This window comes from Felis catus, chromosome D2, assembly GCF_018350175.1.
Source record: "Felis catus isolate Fca126 chromosome D2, F.catus_Fca126_mat1.0, whole genome shotgun sequence".
NCBI lineage: Eukaryota > Metazoa > Chordata > Mammalia > Carnivora > Felidae > Felis > Felis catus.
Window position 1 is genome coordinate 77,462,377 of NC_058378.1, and position 12,547 is coordinate 77,474,923.

The window sequence follows — 12,547 nt, forward strand, 5'->3', positions numbered from 1 at the left end:
ACCAGCAGCTGGAAGGTCACATGTGTTTTTATAAGTGAGATATTTAGTCCATGTGACTGGGTATGAATGATCTAAACAGTAAAAAAAAAAAAAAAAAAAAAAAATGCTAACAAGGTACCATCTTGTTTGGAGACCAGCCATGCCTAGTAGCTGTTTTTAAAGAACGATTAAAAGTGAGAGAATCAATTCTTTTCTTTTTCAGGAGGTGGTTAGAAATACAACCTCACTCACTCCTGTTGACATCGTCAGACATGACCTTTGCAGTTAAGGACCATAAAAAGAAAATGTCAATCCAACATCCCCATTTAGACCTAAGTCTCCATCTGGGGATGTGTCCAATGGAAATACTCACTTATCTCTTGGAAACTCCCACTTTGGATCTTCTGGAAGTTCGTACTCGGAGACCCCTGCCAGCATGGGGGTGTCTGCCGTTGAGGAGAGGCGTGTGGTTATCCTCACCAGCGGGGTGTTGGAGTTCATGGAGGAGCTGGACTCGGCAGAAACCTGGATGCAAAATGCAAAGACACAGATGTAATCCTGGCTCCACCTGAGAAGGCTGGCAGCCGGCCAGGGCCCAGCCAGATGGTCGATTCTTAGGAAGAAAGGTGGGAGGGCCGGCCAAAGTCAAGAATCAGATTCCAGCTCCTCTGTCTTCCTATCTCGGCAGCACCACATCTCACCCACCTCCTATGCTCCCAAGACCGGGTTTGCAAACATCTTTAGACAGCACCCGGTCAAAATAGAAGTCATCTTTCTGTCCGAATTCCTCACAACAGCCACCTGAGGACACAACAACAACCCCATGAGCTTCATTACTGCCTTGTTACCTGTCCCGGAGCCCCACATGACCAATCTCCCCATACACCAGCTCATATCATGAATCAATTCTGTGCCTGTGAAATTCCGTAAAAACTTTTTGTTAGACGATCAGCTCTCCGATATGGCGTCTGTCTTTTGGAACGAAAAGCCAAGCGTCTCAAGGAACTAGCTCTAGGATTTGAATGTGAAGGGCATCCCATAGCTCCAAGGGTCTTAATTCAAGGTAACCGGAGACCCAGGCACTGAGGGCCATTCTCTGCTTCCCCCCTAGTCCTTCTGGGAACCGGTGACGCCCAGGCCATTCGACGGAAATCAACTGCCTCTTTGTAGAGGCTAATGGATTGAAAGCGTGGGGCAAAGAGTCAAGGAGAAAAAAAACAAAACGCATCCTTGTATTCATAATGATGTGGGAAATCTCCTCTTCCATTTGAAGATTGCAAGGGCTACACCGAGTTTTCTCATTCACCCCCCAACCATTTCAGTCCGCGTCTGACAAAACGGTTACTTCTTAAATACGGTGTCTTTCCTGGGCTAGTTTCTATAAGGAAAACACATGTGGAGCCCACTTGAAGGCCAATCCCGAGGATGACTACACCATCCTGGTACAACTGTGGGCTGCTTGACCACCACCTCACTCTAAACCATGAACAAGACTTTGGCTCAAGAAAGTTGGAACATGAGGCTTAACGTGGTCCATCAAAGCAGCCCGCAGTTCCTCTCTGGTTCTGTCCCCTGCAAGACTGCCCAGGTCAACAGGACTCTCCAGCTATGCTTACAAACACATCTTTTTTTTTTTTTTAAGTTGTATTTATTTATTTTTTGAGAGAGAGAATGAGCGGGGGAGGGGCAGAGAGAGGGGGACAGAAGATCCGAAGCAGGCTTTGTGCTGACAGCAGAGAGCCTGATGTGGGGCTCAAACTCACCAACTATGAGACCATGACCAGAGCTGAGGCCAGATACATAACCAACTGAACCACCCTGGCGCCCCCAAACATACCTTTGAAGTTAAGGTGGCAAGGACCGAGGGCAGATAAACATACTTAGTTGCGATGACCTTTCGCGGGGTAGAGTTTGAACCATTCCCGCGGGGAACAGGAAGACCCATACTTTTCCTGAGACAAAAATCTTCATTCTCTCCTTTGTAAGCCCAAAGTGCCCTGAAGGCAGGGAAAAATCCAAGAAGAGCCCAAGAATGGACTGGGGTGGGGGTTTGAGGTGGAGTCATTTTAGGAATAGGAAGTTGGTTTCGGTATTAAAATCAAGATGTATGGAGTGCCTGTTTGGCTCAGTCAGTTAAGCATCCGACTCTAGATTTCAGGTCATGATCTCACGGTTCCGGGGATCGATCCCCACATCGGGCTTTGTGCTAACAGCTCAGAGCTTCCTTGGGATTCTTTCACCCTTTCTCTCTGCCCCTCCCCTGCTCATGCTCACCCTCTCTCAAAAATAAATAAAATAAATAAAAAATAAAATCAAGACGTATGGGATTTTTAACCCAGAATTTCTATCATCTTTTAAAACGTACAAGAGAACATTTCTGAGCCCTTCTGAGCGGTCTTTTGACAGGGGCATTTACTCTTAAGCTTTACATGCAGAGTATGAGCAAAGTCATTCGCTGGAAGCAATTTAAAAATAACTTTTTGGGGCACCTGGGTGGCGCAGTCGGTTAAGCGTCCGACTTCAGCCAGGTCACGATCTCGCGGTCCGTGGGTTCGAGCCCCGCGTCGGGCTCTGGGCTGACGGCTCGGAGCCTGGAGCCTGTTTCCGATTCTGTGTCTCCCTCTCTCTCTGCCCCTCCCCCGTTCATGCTCTGTCTCTCTCTGTCCCAAAAATAAATAAACGTTGAAAAAAAAAATTAAAAAAATAAAAATAAAAATAACTTTTTAAAAAGGAGCTGAAGAATCGTAACTTTTGGAGCTGAGAAAGACCTCACGGATAGACTCGGCTCCAAGAGGCTGAGGCCTCACACCCAAGTGTCTAAGCACTCAAATGGCAGGAGGAGGAAAGGACAAAAGGTAACTGTGTCAACTCCCGTGGAATCCAGTACTGCTCCCCACTAATGCCAGGGACTAGGCAGGGACGGCACCCTGGCCAAACAGACAACCGGGAGCACCCCCTCCAGACTCCACGTGGGCCCCAACTCACTGCGCTACACGGCCTCGGCTACAGGGCTCTCAGAAACCAGGGTCCCTCAAAAAACATCAAGATGTACACAGTTTTCAGCGACCACACAAACATCCTGAGCTCCATCCGCGGAGAAGGAATCAGAAAGATTCAGGACTGGGTTTGGCCAAAGATGCTTCCCCAAACCCTAGCACCCTGCACCAAGGCCATGTGCTATGGATACAGAAGGAGGCTGGTGTTGTCAAAGACAAAACGGTCTTCCGGAACGTTCTCCCACACAAAGAGGCAAAGGTCACCATTCACGGCAATGGGAACTGGTCCCTGAGGGTCACGGGCAACAAGAACCAACCAGACTTGGAAAAGTCAGTCTTGGGACGAGACGACACAGGCCCCCAACGGCCGCGGTCTGGCAAATCCTGCAGCCAGGACTCTCTCCGCGAGGCCAGCCGTGTAGTCTGTCATCATCAGACCCGCAGGAATTCCAGAATTCCACTATCGCTGCATCTGGTGTGCTGCCATCGATGACGATGAGGGGAAACCCCACGGAGAAGAGGGGGCACAGTTCTGGGTAAAGAGGAATGTCTTCAAACTCTGCTCTTAACAGCAGCAAGGAGTACAGGCTATGGCATAAGAGAGCGGCCTCCCCATGTGGGGCATGAGAACACAACCTTTTTTTTTTTTTTTAACTTTCAGGAATAATATAGAAGAGATTGAATAGTGGCTAACCTTCGGGGGCGGGGGGAGAGAGAGAGAGAAGACTCACAGTTGAGGGAAGGGGCAGAACTCATCTTACCTCAGAACTTTCCAAGTCGTTTGAGTTTTATCACCAGGCATATGTATTTCTTTTTATGTTTTAGAAAAAGCACTTTTTTTTTTTTTTTACCGTTTATTCATTTTTGAGAGACAGAGAGAGACAGAGCATGAGCAGGGAAGGGGCAGAGAGAGAGGGAGACACGGGATCTGAAGCAGGTTCCAGGCTCTGAGCTGTCAGAGCACAGAGCCCGATGCGGGGCTCGAACCCAATAACTACGAGATCGTGACCTGAGCCGAAGTCGGGACGCTCAACCGACTGAGCCACCCAGGCGCCCCCCGAAGAAGCACTTTAACAATAAAAATATTTTTTAGAATGGTAGGGATCTGAATTGAGGAAGGTAGAACTGTCCCAGGAGGGGGGAAAACAGCAGAGCACACGTGCTTGACATCCAGTGACTTCTAAAGGAGTTAGAAATGACCAGATCACATGGGCCGCCTGGGTGGCTCGGTCAGTTGAGCAACTGACTCCTGGTCTCGGCTCAGGTCATGATCTCATGGTCATGGGATCGAGTCCGTGTCAGGCTCTGTGCTGAGATTCTCTCCGCCCCTCCCCTGCTCGTGTTCTCTCTCTCTTTTTCCTTCTCTCAAAATAAATAAACTTAAAAAAAACAAAAACAAAAACAACGAGAGGATTGCTTTTGCAACCTTTCCCGGCACTACCGGGCTGGGTTTTGTGGCATCTTTGCATCCTCCCATGTGGGCACGCCGGTGACCGGGCTTGGCCTAGCAGCCAACTCTGGTTGGTACCCTTCCTCTGCTAACTGCTTACGACACGGGGCTCCACTCAGGTGGTGGCTTTCTGACCAACGGGACCACCCGGGGGACTACGTGCCGGTTCCAACGTTGGCCAACTGTGAGCGCCTTGGAAGTCGTGGAACCTTCCTAGACTAGAGTTTCCTACCCGTCGAAAGGAAACCAGGAAAGTTCCCACCCCACAGACTTACCATGAGGGGAAAATGAGGTCACACCCATAAAGCATTTAGTGCTGAGCCTGGCACTGGCGAAGAGTTCGGTTGATATTTGCTACCAGCGTCGCGACTGTTTCTCCTAGCGCCTTTTCAGAATCCTTGGCTGCCCAGATCCAAGGGAGCTCAGGACCGGCAGCCCCTCCGGGGAACCTGGAAGACCTGCAGCTTGCGGGCGTTTTGTGTGGGAGATGCTGTCACACTGTGTGCTCTGGGAAGACCGGAACCCCACCGGCAGGGAAGGCTGACTGCAGGACAGGACGTGCCTTCCTAGTTTGGAAGATGAGACCCTCTGCTCACAGCCGGGATGGGCCGGGGCTCCAGCAAGTCAAAGAGCAAACCCAAGAAATAAAGGATCCAGGAGTCAGGGGTCGGTCCCGGGGCAGGGGGAAAGCGTAAGAACATCCTAATGACAAATATGGCTTAGGGGCTGCTGAAGAAAAGAAAAACTTACCAGTCAGAAGTTAACTGCTCTGCGGCTAACCTATGACCCGTAAGGAATCTTTGCCCACAGACCCATGGCAAAAGTTCACGTACATATGCAGCTTCCTCCGAACGATCTCCACAAGGTTTTCGTGTCAAAGCTTTTAAAACCGAAGCCCTCTACGAACTTTGTTGCTATCACTACTGTTCAAACTTTAAAACCGTGTTTACAGAAAGGGTTACTTATGGAGGTTTTGTGCCGATGAAGGGTAGAGGTTTACATTCAACGTGCAAATCTGGAAAATACTCTTGTAAGAAGCGCAAAGGGGAGGAAAGGTAAGAAAATGCCAGAGGTATATAAGAAACTACAGAATCTGGTCACTCTGTGAAGGTGTATCTTAATTTGACCTCCACGCGTTTTTTACTGAGCTTTTAAAATCCCCTCTGGGACTGTAAACTCGGGCTGGCTTTCTCTTCACTCTGCTTCTGCTGAGAGCGAATGTGTTTCCGGGGCTGGGTACAATCTTCTGCAGGCGACTGGTTCCTCCACGAAATACTGCGTTTCGCTAGAGTGTCTTCCCTTCGGGACCCTCAAGTAATCCCCACTGTCCACCTGTGAATCCCTGGACTAATTCAGGACTAGGAGACTATCGCTTTTTTTTTTTTTTTGCACGAAATCATTATCTACCCCATTGGATATTCTATCTAATTTAAAAGTAGTCCACCAATGGCAATAATTAAGTCACTGGCGAACAATACACACTAACACTCTCAAATAAACCGCCTTCTCACTCCTCAATCCTGGCAGGCACGATTTTGGCATGTATGTTGTTTTCTGTCTCCATTCAGCTCCCCCCTTTCCGGACTCTCTTTAACACGTGCCATAAATCAAACTTCTAACAAAAGGTGCGTTTCGCGTATTTCCCCGGTATATATGGGAAACTAAGCAAGGAAGTGGCTTTCTTCTTTTCCTTTTAAAGGGCCACCAAGAAAGAGAGTCATTTCTGTACACTAGAGTAGACTGAACAAAGGGAGGGTAGGGGGACTCACAGAAAACAGGGCAGATAGAAGCAAGGAGGAGAGGGGGGACACACGGGTGTCACTAATTCCTGACTCTGAAGCTGGGGATCCCCTAAACCAGAACATTAAGGCCCCGAGTTAACATACTTGTGCTCTAAGCCCTGTCCACCCCTCCCCAATGGCCAAACAAAATGTTTTCACCACCTCAAACCAGGCGGCTGGGATAAAGGTTTGAGGGGTTTCTGGGGTTGGATTCTGTTTCCCTCCATAACAATATTTAAGTCATCAGGCAAGGCGGTTTATCAGTTTTCTCCCTCACCAGGTCTCTGCCTCCCCCCGGGGCTGCAGCCTGGGATTCCATGAGTAAACCCATCAAAGCAATGACTCACCGGTCCTGGATGGGCTGGTGCTTCTTAGAAGATCCCATCAGCCAAAATCCAAATTAGATCTCAAACTGTCCTATCTTTCAGAGGCTGAGAGGAGCTAACAGCCCAGTGGGAACCAGGGAGGGCGAGGCACCCACATGGAAGGGAAGGTTCCAGCTAGCCATCCATGACTACCCTAATAACCCAAGCGTTTTCTGGAACCAGGGAGATTTCATTAGACCATCTGACTAACCAAAAGGTGGAGAATCTTCCAATATCATGACATTTAGCTGCCAGACGATGAATGAGCTTCGAGAAGTGGAACCCTCCTTCACAGAGTTCAGCGTGTTTAATACCCACGAAGGCACAGCCCCCAAGAACTGGCTCCTGAATCACATGCACCCAGCCGGTCCCCCCACAGCTTCTGTCCCGTTCGTCAGGCCCCTGGGAACATGCCACTTATCTCAAAGATATTGTTAAAAAAAAAAAAAAAAGATGACCTTGGGGCACGTGGGTGGTGCAGTTGGTTAATCGTCTGACTTCAGCTCAGGTCATGATCTCATGGCTCCTAAGTTCCAGCCCTGCATCAGGCTCTGTGCTGACAGCTCAGAGCCTGGAAACTACTTTTTTTTTTTTTTAATGTTTATTTATTTTTGAGACAGAGAGACAGAATGTGAGCAGGGGAGGGACAGGACAAAGAGGGAGACACGGGATCCGAAGCAGGCTCCAGGCTCCGGGCTGTCAACACAGAGCCCGGGGCAGGGCTCCAACCCACGAACTGCAAGATCATGACCTGAGCCAAGTCGGATGCTCAACCGACTGAGCCACCCAGGGCCCCCTGGAGACTACTTTAGATTCTATGTCTCCCTCTCTCTCTGCCTCTCCCCTGCTTGTACTCTGTTTCTCTCTCAAAAATAAATAAAACATTAAAAACAAGAGGACCTTGATCTAACCATATCAGCAACCAAGAAGGTGAAAGCAAAGCCTCAGAAAAAGACCCTGGGGGCCCTTCTCAGCGGTGAGTAGTGGCGGGAGTGTGCCCTGCATGCACATGTGTGCCCCTACCCAGGAGACGGTTTTATCTGTTTACGGCAAAAGTGAAATGTCCATCCTGCCCTATGGAAACTTCTGGCTCCCGAGAAGGAAACTTACGTACTCACCGAAAAACTGATTCACCAAACCCAGCAATACCACATGCCTCCTGAACAAACACCCTCCGTTTCCTCTGCACCCCTCCCCACGAACGCCCCGCTGATGTGTGCAGCTCACAGAAAGGGAAGCCCTCTCTTGAACTCGTGGGTGTATAAAGGCTGCTTCACAATGACTGTGGCTGTCCCCTGGCAGCCTGGGCACCTGCTCGAGAGCTGACAAGCTCATGAGGACACCCCCTCTGGGCTGGCCCCCTTGATCACGCTGATGCCAAAGGAACAGGAGCAGGTGAGCAAGTGGCCGGCCTGGTGTCCGAGCCCCGGCACTGAAAACAGCACGAGCCCCTGTCAAGGGACACGGGGAGATGCCGGCTGCCACCTGCCTCCTCCGACTAAAAAGTTCTCTCTTTCCTCAAGCATCAAAATGCATAAAGAGCCTCAAAAAACTCACAATTCCTGGGAAATGAACACAAGGAACTTCTTCTTAGCTACTGGAGCAAAGTATTTTTGACTCAAAAAAAAAAAAATAACAAACGGAGACATCCTGTAACCGTTAAGTCCGGTCCAAATTAGTAAATGTCAAGAAGGAAACACTCACAGTAGGATTAGAAGAAGAAGAAGAAAAAGAAAGAGAAAAAAAGGAAAAGGAAAAACATGACTCCTCTCGTTCTAAAAGGAGGACAGTGATTGAGGGGGTTGAGTGAGATGCGGTGTGTGTGTGTGTGTGTGTGTGTGTGTGTGTGTGCGCGCGCACGCACGTGCGCGCTGGTGGAGGGGGGAGGGTCAGGGCCAAGAAGCAAATACTTGGTCTCTATCATGAAGACTCTCGGTGTTACCTGCGTCATAGAGGAGGCTGGGCTAATACAGCATGAAAAGTGGCCTCACAAGTAACTAGGAACAGCCCATCCTTAAGACATCTGGTTACAGGCTCACCTGTCGCCAGGGGAAAGTATGTTTGGCATCTCCGTGGTATTTTCTCTGTCATCAACATCTCTGCCGGCCTTTATGGGGCCTTTCACTCCAGCTACACTCCAATAACCCTCTTGTACCCAGATACCTGACAGGCACCTCCTCCTCTACCAAAGGGGCCGTGCTTCCTGACGGCGCATTCTTCGTAAAGAATCGCACAACCCATTTCGACATCTATGAGGAGCTAAGGTGTGTCAGCATCCCCCCAAATAAATTAATCTCCCAGAGATTTGTGCGCTTTCCTCTGCTTCTTTATTCTACTTGACCTTACTAAAACCCAAGACCACTACATATGATGGCCCCCAAATCACCTTGGAACCACTGGTGAAGGTGACAGGCCGTATCTTGCACAGAACCTGGGTCGGACCAAGCCCTCAGGAAATTATGATAAAGAAAGGAAGCAGGCGAGGGCGGGGGGAGAAAAAAGGAGACGACCTAGTGTTCCCTTCGATCACACAGGGACATGAAGGAAGCATGATCAACCGAGGTGGAGACGGACAAAGACGAAAGGCCAGTGAGCCGAAGAGAAACGAAAATACGATGACTAGGGTTGAGTCAAGGAGATTTTAAGGGCAGCTGCCTCTTTTATATGGAAGTAAAAAGAGCACTGTAACAGCTGCAGAGAAAAAGATGATGCAATCATTATGGGACAATCGTCTAGCTACACCAAATTGCAGGTTTCCTCCAGAAGGTAGCATTTTCCCCTGGTAGGAAAAAACAACAAATCATAGAGATGGGAACACCACTCCCTTCTTCAGCTCCCTGAGGTCAGGTTCTCAAGACGGTGGCTGTAAGAATGGCCCGGAGGTCGGGGCGCCTGGGTGGCGCAGTCGGTTAAGCGTCCGACTTCAACCAGGTCACGATCTCTCGGTCCGTGAGTTCGAGCCCCGCGTCGGGCTCTGGGCTGATGGCTCAGAGCCTGGAGCCTGTTTCCGATTCTGTGTCTCCCTCTCTCTCTGCCCCTCCCCTGTTCATGCTCTGTCTCTCTCTGTCCCAAAAATAAATAAACGTTAAAAAAAAAATTAAAAAAAAAAGAATGGCCCGGAGGTAACTGGAAAGGAGGAGGGAGGGGAACGGGTGGTCACAGCACCTGAATGTCACTGAAGGCGCCACCTGGCCATGTGAGAGTCACCTTCCAACTGGCCTCTCCCAAAGTCAGACAAGCAGCCCCATCATTATTTCCCTAGCCCCAAGAATGACAGTGGTGTGGTTTCAGTAACAATAGCATTCTTGGTGGCAGGAGGGACCCAATGGGCACCTTGATTTCCCTTGCTCTTAACACAATTTGGGCAATCACCTGCACTTGACACACCCTCCAAATGCTACCCTCGGCCTCTAGGAAGAATAAAGAACTGCTTGATACGTGGCTTCCAACGAGTCAACAAGGACCCATTCAGCCCGGAGCCCGGAGCTGGGTTGAGAACAGCCGGTGCCATGCCAAAACCGAGGCTGGCCAACTGGTTCCTAATCCGTCCTAATGCCTGATCCAGAAAATGTCATCGCCACCTGAAGTCCCGGGAGGGGCAGAGCTGGGATTAACCCAGAGTTTCTCGGAGTGCAGTTCAGAATCACCGAAGGACCTGCTTACACGCAATACAGATCCCTGGCCCCATTCAAGACCTACCGAGCTCGAATCTCTGGGGCTGAGACGAAGGAATCTGCAATTTTAACAAATGCCCTGTAAATTCTACTAAAGCATGCACTGAAACAGAGCCAGTGAGTTGGCCATTTTACTTGCTGTTTCAAAAGAAACAACACCGCCCCAAATGCTTTGCTTGTAGACACTTTCCGTTCACATCTGCCTTCCCCTTCTGTCTTCGTGAACACAGAGGAAAGGGTCAAAGCGTATCCTGTCCCACTCGCCTTTGGAGGCTTGGTTTAAAGCAGAGGTGCAGGGGCTCTCTTGCCCCGTCTCCCCAAAGCAAAATTAAACCAATCAGGACGCACACAAGAGCAAAAGGTGACCGCCAAAGACCAGACACGAGGCTGAAGACAATCTGTCGCTCGTTGGATACAACAATCATTCTACCACCAAACCCACAGCCACACTTGTGAACGATTAACAATAACATAATATATGCATACATTTCTATTTTAAGAATCAGAGAGGTCGAGCCAAAACCCAGTCAAGACAGACATCGCAGTCTGGTTTAAATCAAGCGGTAGTTCAGATCCATCTTTAGGGCGTAAGTTTCTGACCTTGATTTAAAAAAAAAAGATAAGTCAAAGAGAACTAACGCCCCTGTCTTTCTAACTCGTGGCATAAGCCGGTCTCAAAAAAAAGCATTAGATCGCAGGGGACACAAGTGGCCTGTGGTTCAAAAAGACCGCTACACCTGAGCCTCAAAGACACAAGGGCGTTGCCTCCCTGTGTTATTTCCAGTTCTGCTGATTAGCTCCGAGAGTCTCCCACCATCATGCTCTCCTGCCCTTGGAACTTGACTGACCCCCCCCCCCCACCCTGCCCCGCCCCGGGGCACCAGGACTTGACTCTCCAAGCCCCAAATACTAACTGGACGGCCACTAAGAGGCATGTTGGGGCCACTCACACAGTGAAAGCTCACAGGAGCAGATGGCATCGAAGCAGAGAAAAAGACCCAAGGGCTGGCTGGGACACGGGGGAGGAGTAAACTTCTTCAAACTCTTTATCTACTTTCTGTTACCTGTCTCCGCAAGGGGATGCGCTTGGTCAGCTTGTGCACAGCGGGCTGGCTGCTGAAGTCCGGCTTCTTGGTCGTGGTCTTCATTCGGCACAGGATGACCGTCACCACCATACAGGCAATTAGGAAGACCCCTATGCAGTAAATGGCTATCTCCAGGTAGTCTGGGGAAGCCGTAATCTCCTTTTCTCTTACAGGAGCTGGAGTGCAGACCACAGGGGAGGAACAGATAAGCAGGCCACAGAGTTAGGACACGGGCTTGATGCGCCCTGGCACAGTTAAACGAAACACAAGGTGACAACCATTCCCAAGGACGGGTTTCCCTAATGACTCGAGGCTGCAGAAAGGCCCGGGCTACGGGCCTGCCGTGCACCTCTCCCCATGAAGGCGAGCAACCAAGGGCTCCTCGTTTTACCACCAGGGCCCACACGGCCACTCTCTCTAGCCTCAAGGGGCCTCTGCAATGCAGAGATCACGGTGGACTAGCTCCCACCAAGGCACAAAGAGCAGGCTACAAGGCTACATTCTGTTAGGCATTCGGGCACAATGCGACAGTTAACCACACCTACGAAAAAACGGACTGTCTTCCACGGTGGTCTCTGAGGCCAAGCAAATTTAAAATTCTTAAATACAAACAGTGCCCACTTTTGCATCTGAAGGGATCACTCTTATTTGGATAAAGCTCTTCCAAAGGAAGATGGGACAGGGTAATTTACCCCAGACGAACACACTTTCATGTGAAATGAAATAAATATTCATCTAGTAGGGCTGGCCCGGAAAAGTTTCAAATTTCTTAATACAGTCCAGCCTGGTATTCCACGCAACAAATAAATGCATTTCATTTAAAGACCAAATTGCTTTTAGTATAGAATCGCTATGCCCATACCATGAAAAGCTGGTAATATTCCCTCATCGATTACCATTTGCAATTTGTGTCTCTGGTTATACTGATGTCACTACAGTGTTTCTCTTGAACACAGAAATGGTGTTCCACGTGGGTAGCACGTTCGTCTACCAACTTGCAATAAACGATATCCGCTCCCTCCTTCGCCCTCAAGGCTCATCAAGCTACAGGCAGGGTATTTCCGAACAGTACTTTTCTCAAACTGTGTTCTTACAGTTAATGTGCTAGTACCGTCGGGCAAATTGGTTAAGGGGGGCCAACTACGCACCTGCGGAATGCAGTACTACAGGTAAAAAAGCAAGCTCAACGTAAGAGGCATCTCATTGTTTCAAAGCAA

At 49.4% G+C, this 12,547-nt stretch overlaps 1 protein-coding gene across 10 annotated transcripts in view; it reads right to left on the reverse strand.

The window, feature by feature from the left end:
* The window catches only part of FGFR2 (fibroblast growth factor receptor 2), a 109,776-nt gene that overhangs the window by 24,243 nt on the left and 72,986 nt on the right, over positions 1–12,547 (reverse strand). For 7 of the 10 annotated variants that reach the window (XM_019813923.3, XM_019813922.3, XM_019813921.3 and 4 more), the window contains 2 exons: positions 11,304–11,506; positions 353–504 (listed from right to left, as the gene is read on the reverse strand). In XM_019813923.3, the coding sequence (XP_019669482.1) occupies positions 353–504; positions 11,304–11,506 (355 nt within the window). The remainder of the gene's footprint in view (positions 1–352; positions 505–11,303; positions 11,507–12,547) is intronic. The other 3 variants (XM_023241020.2, XM_023241018.2, XM_023241017.2) reach the window with 1 other exon arrangement.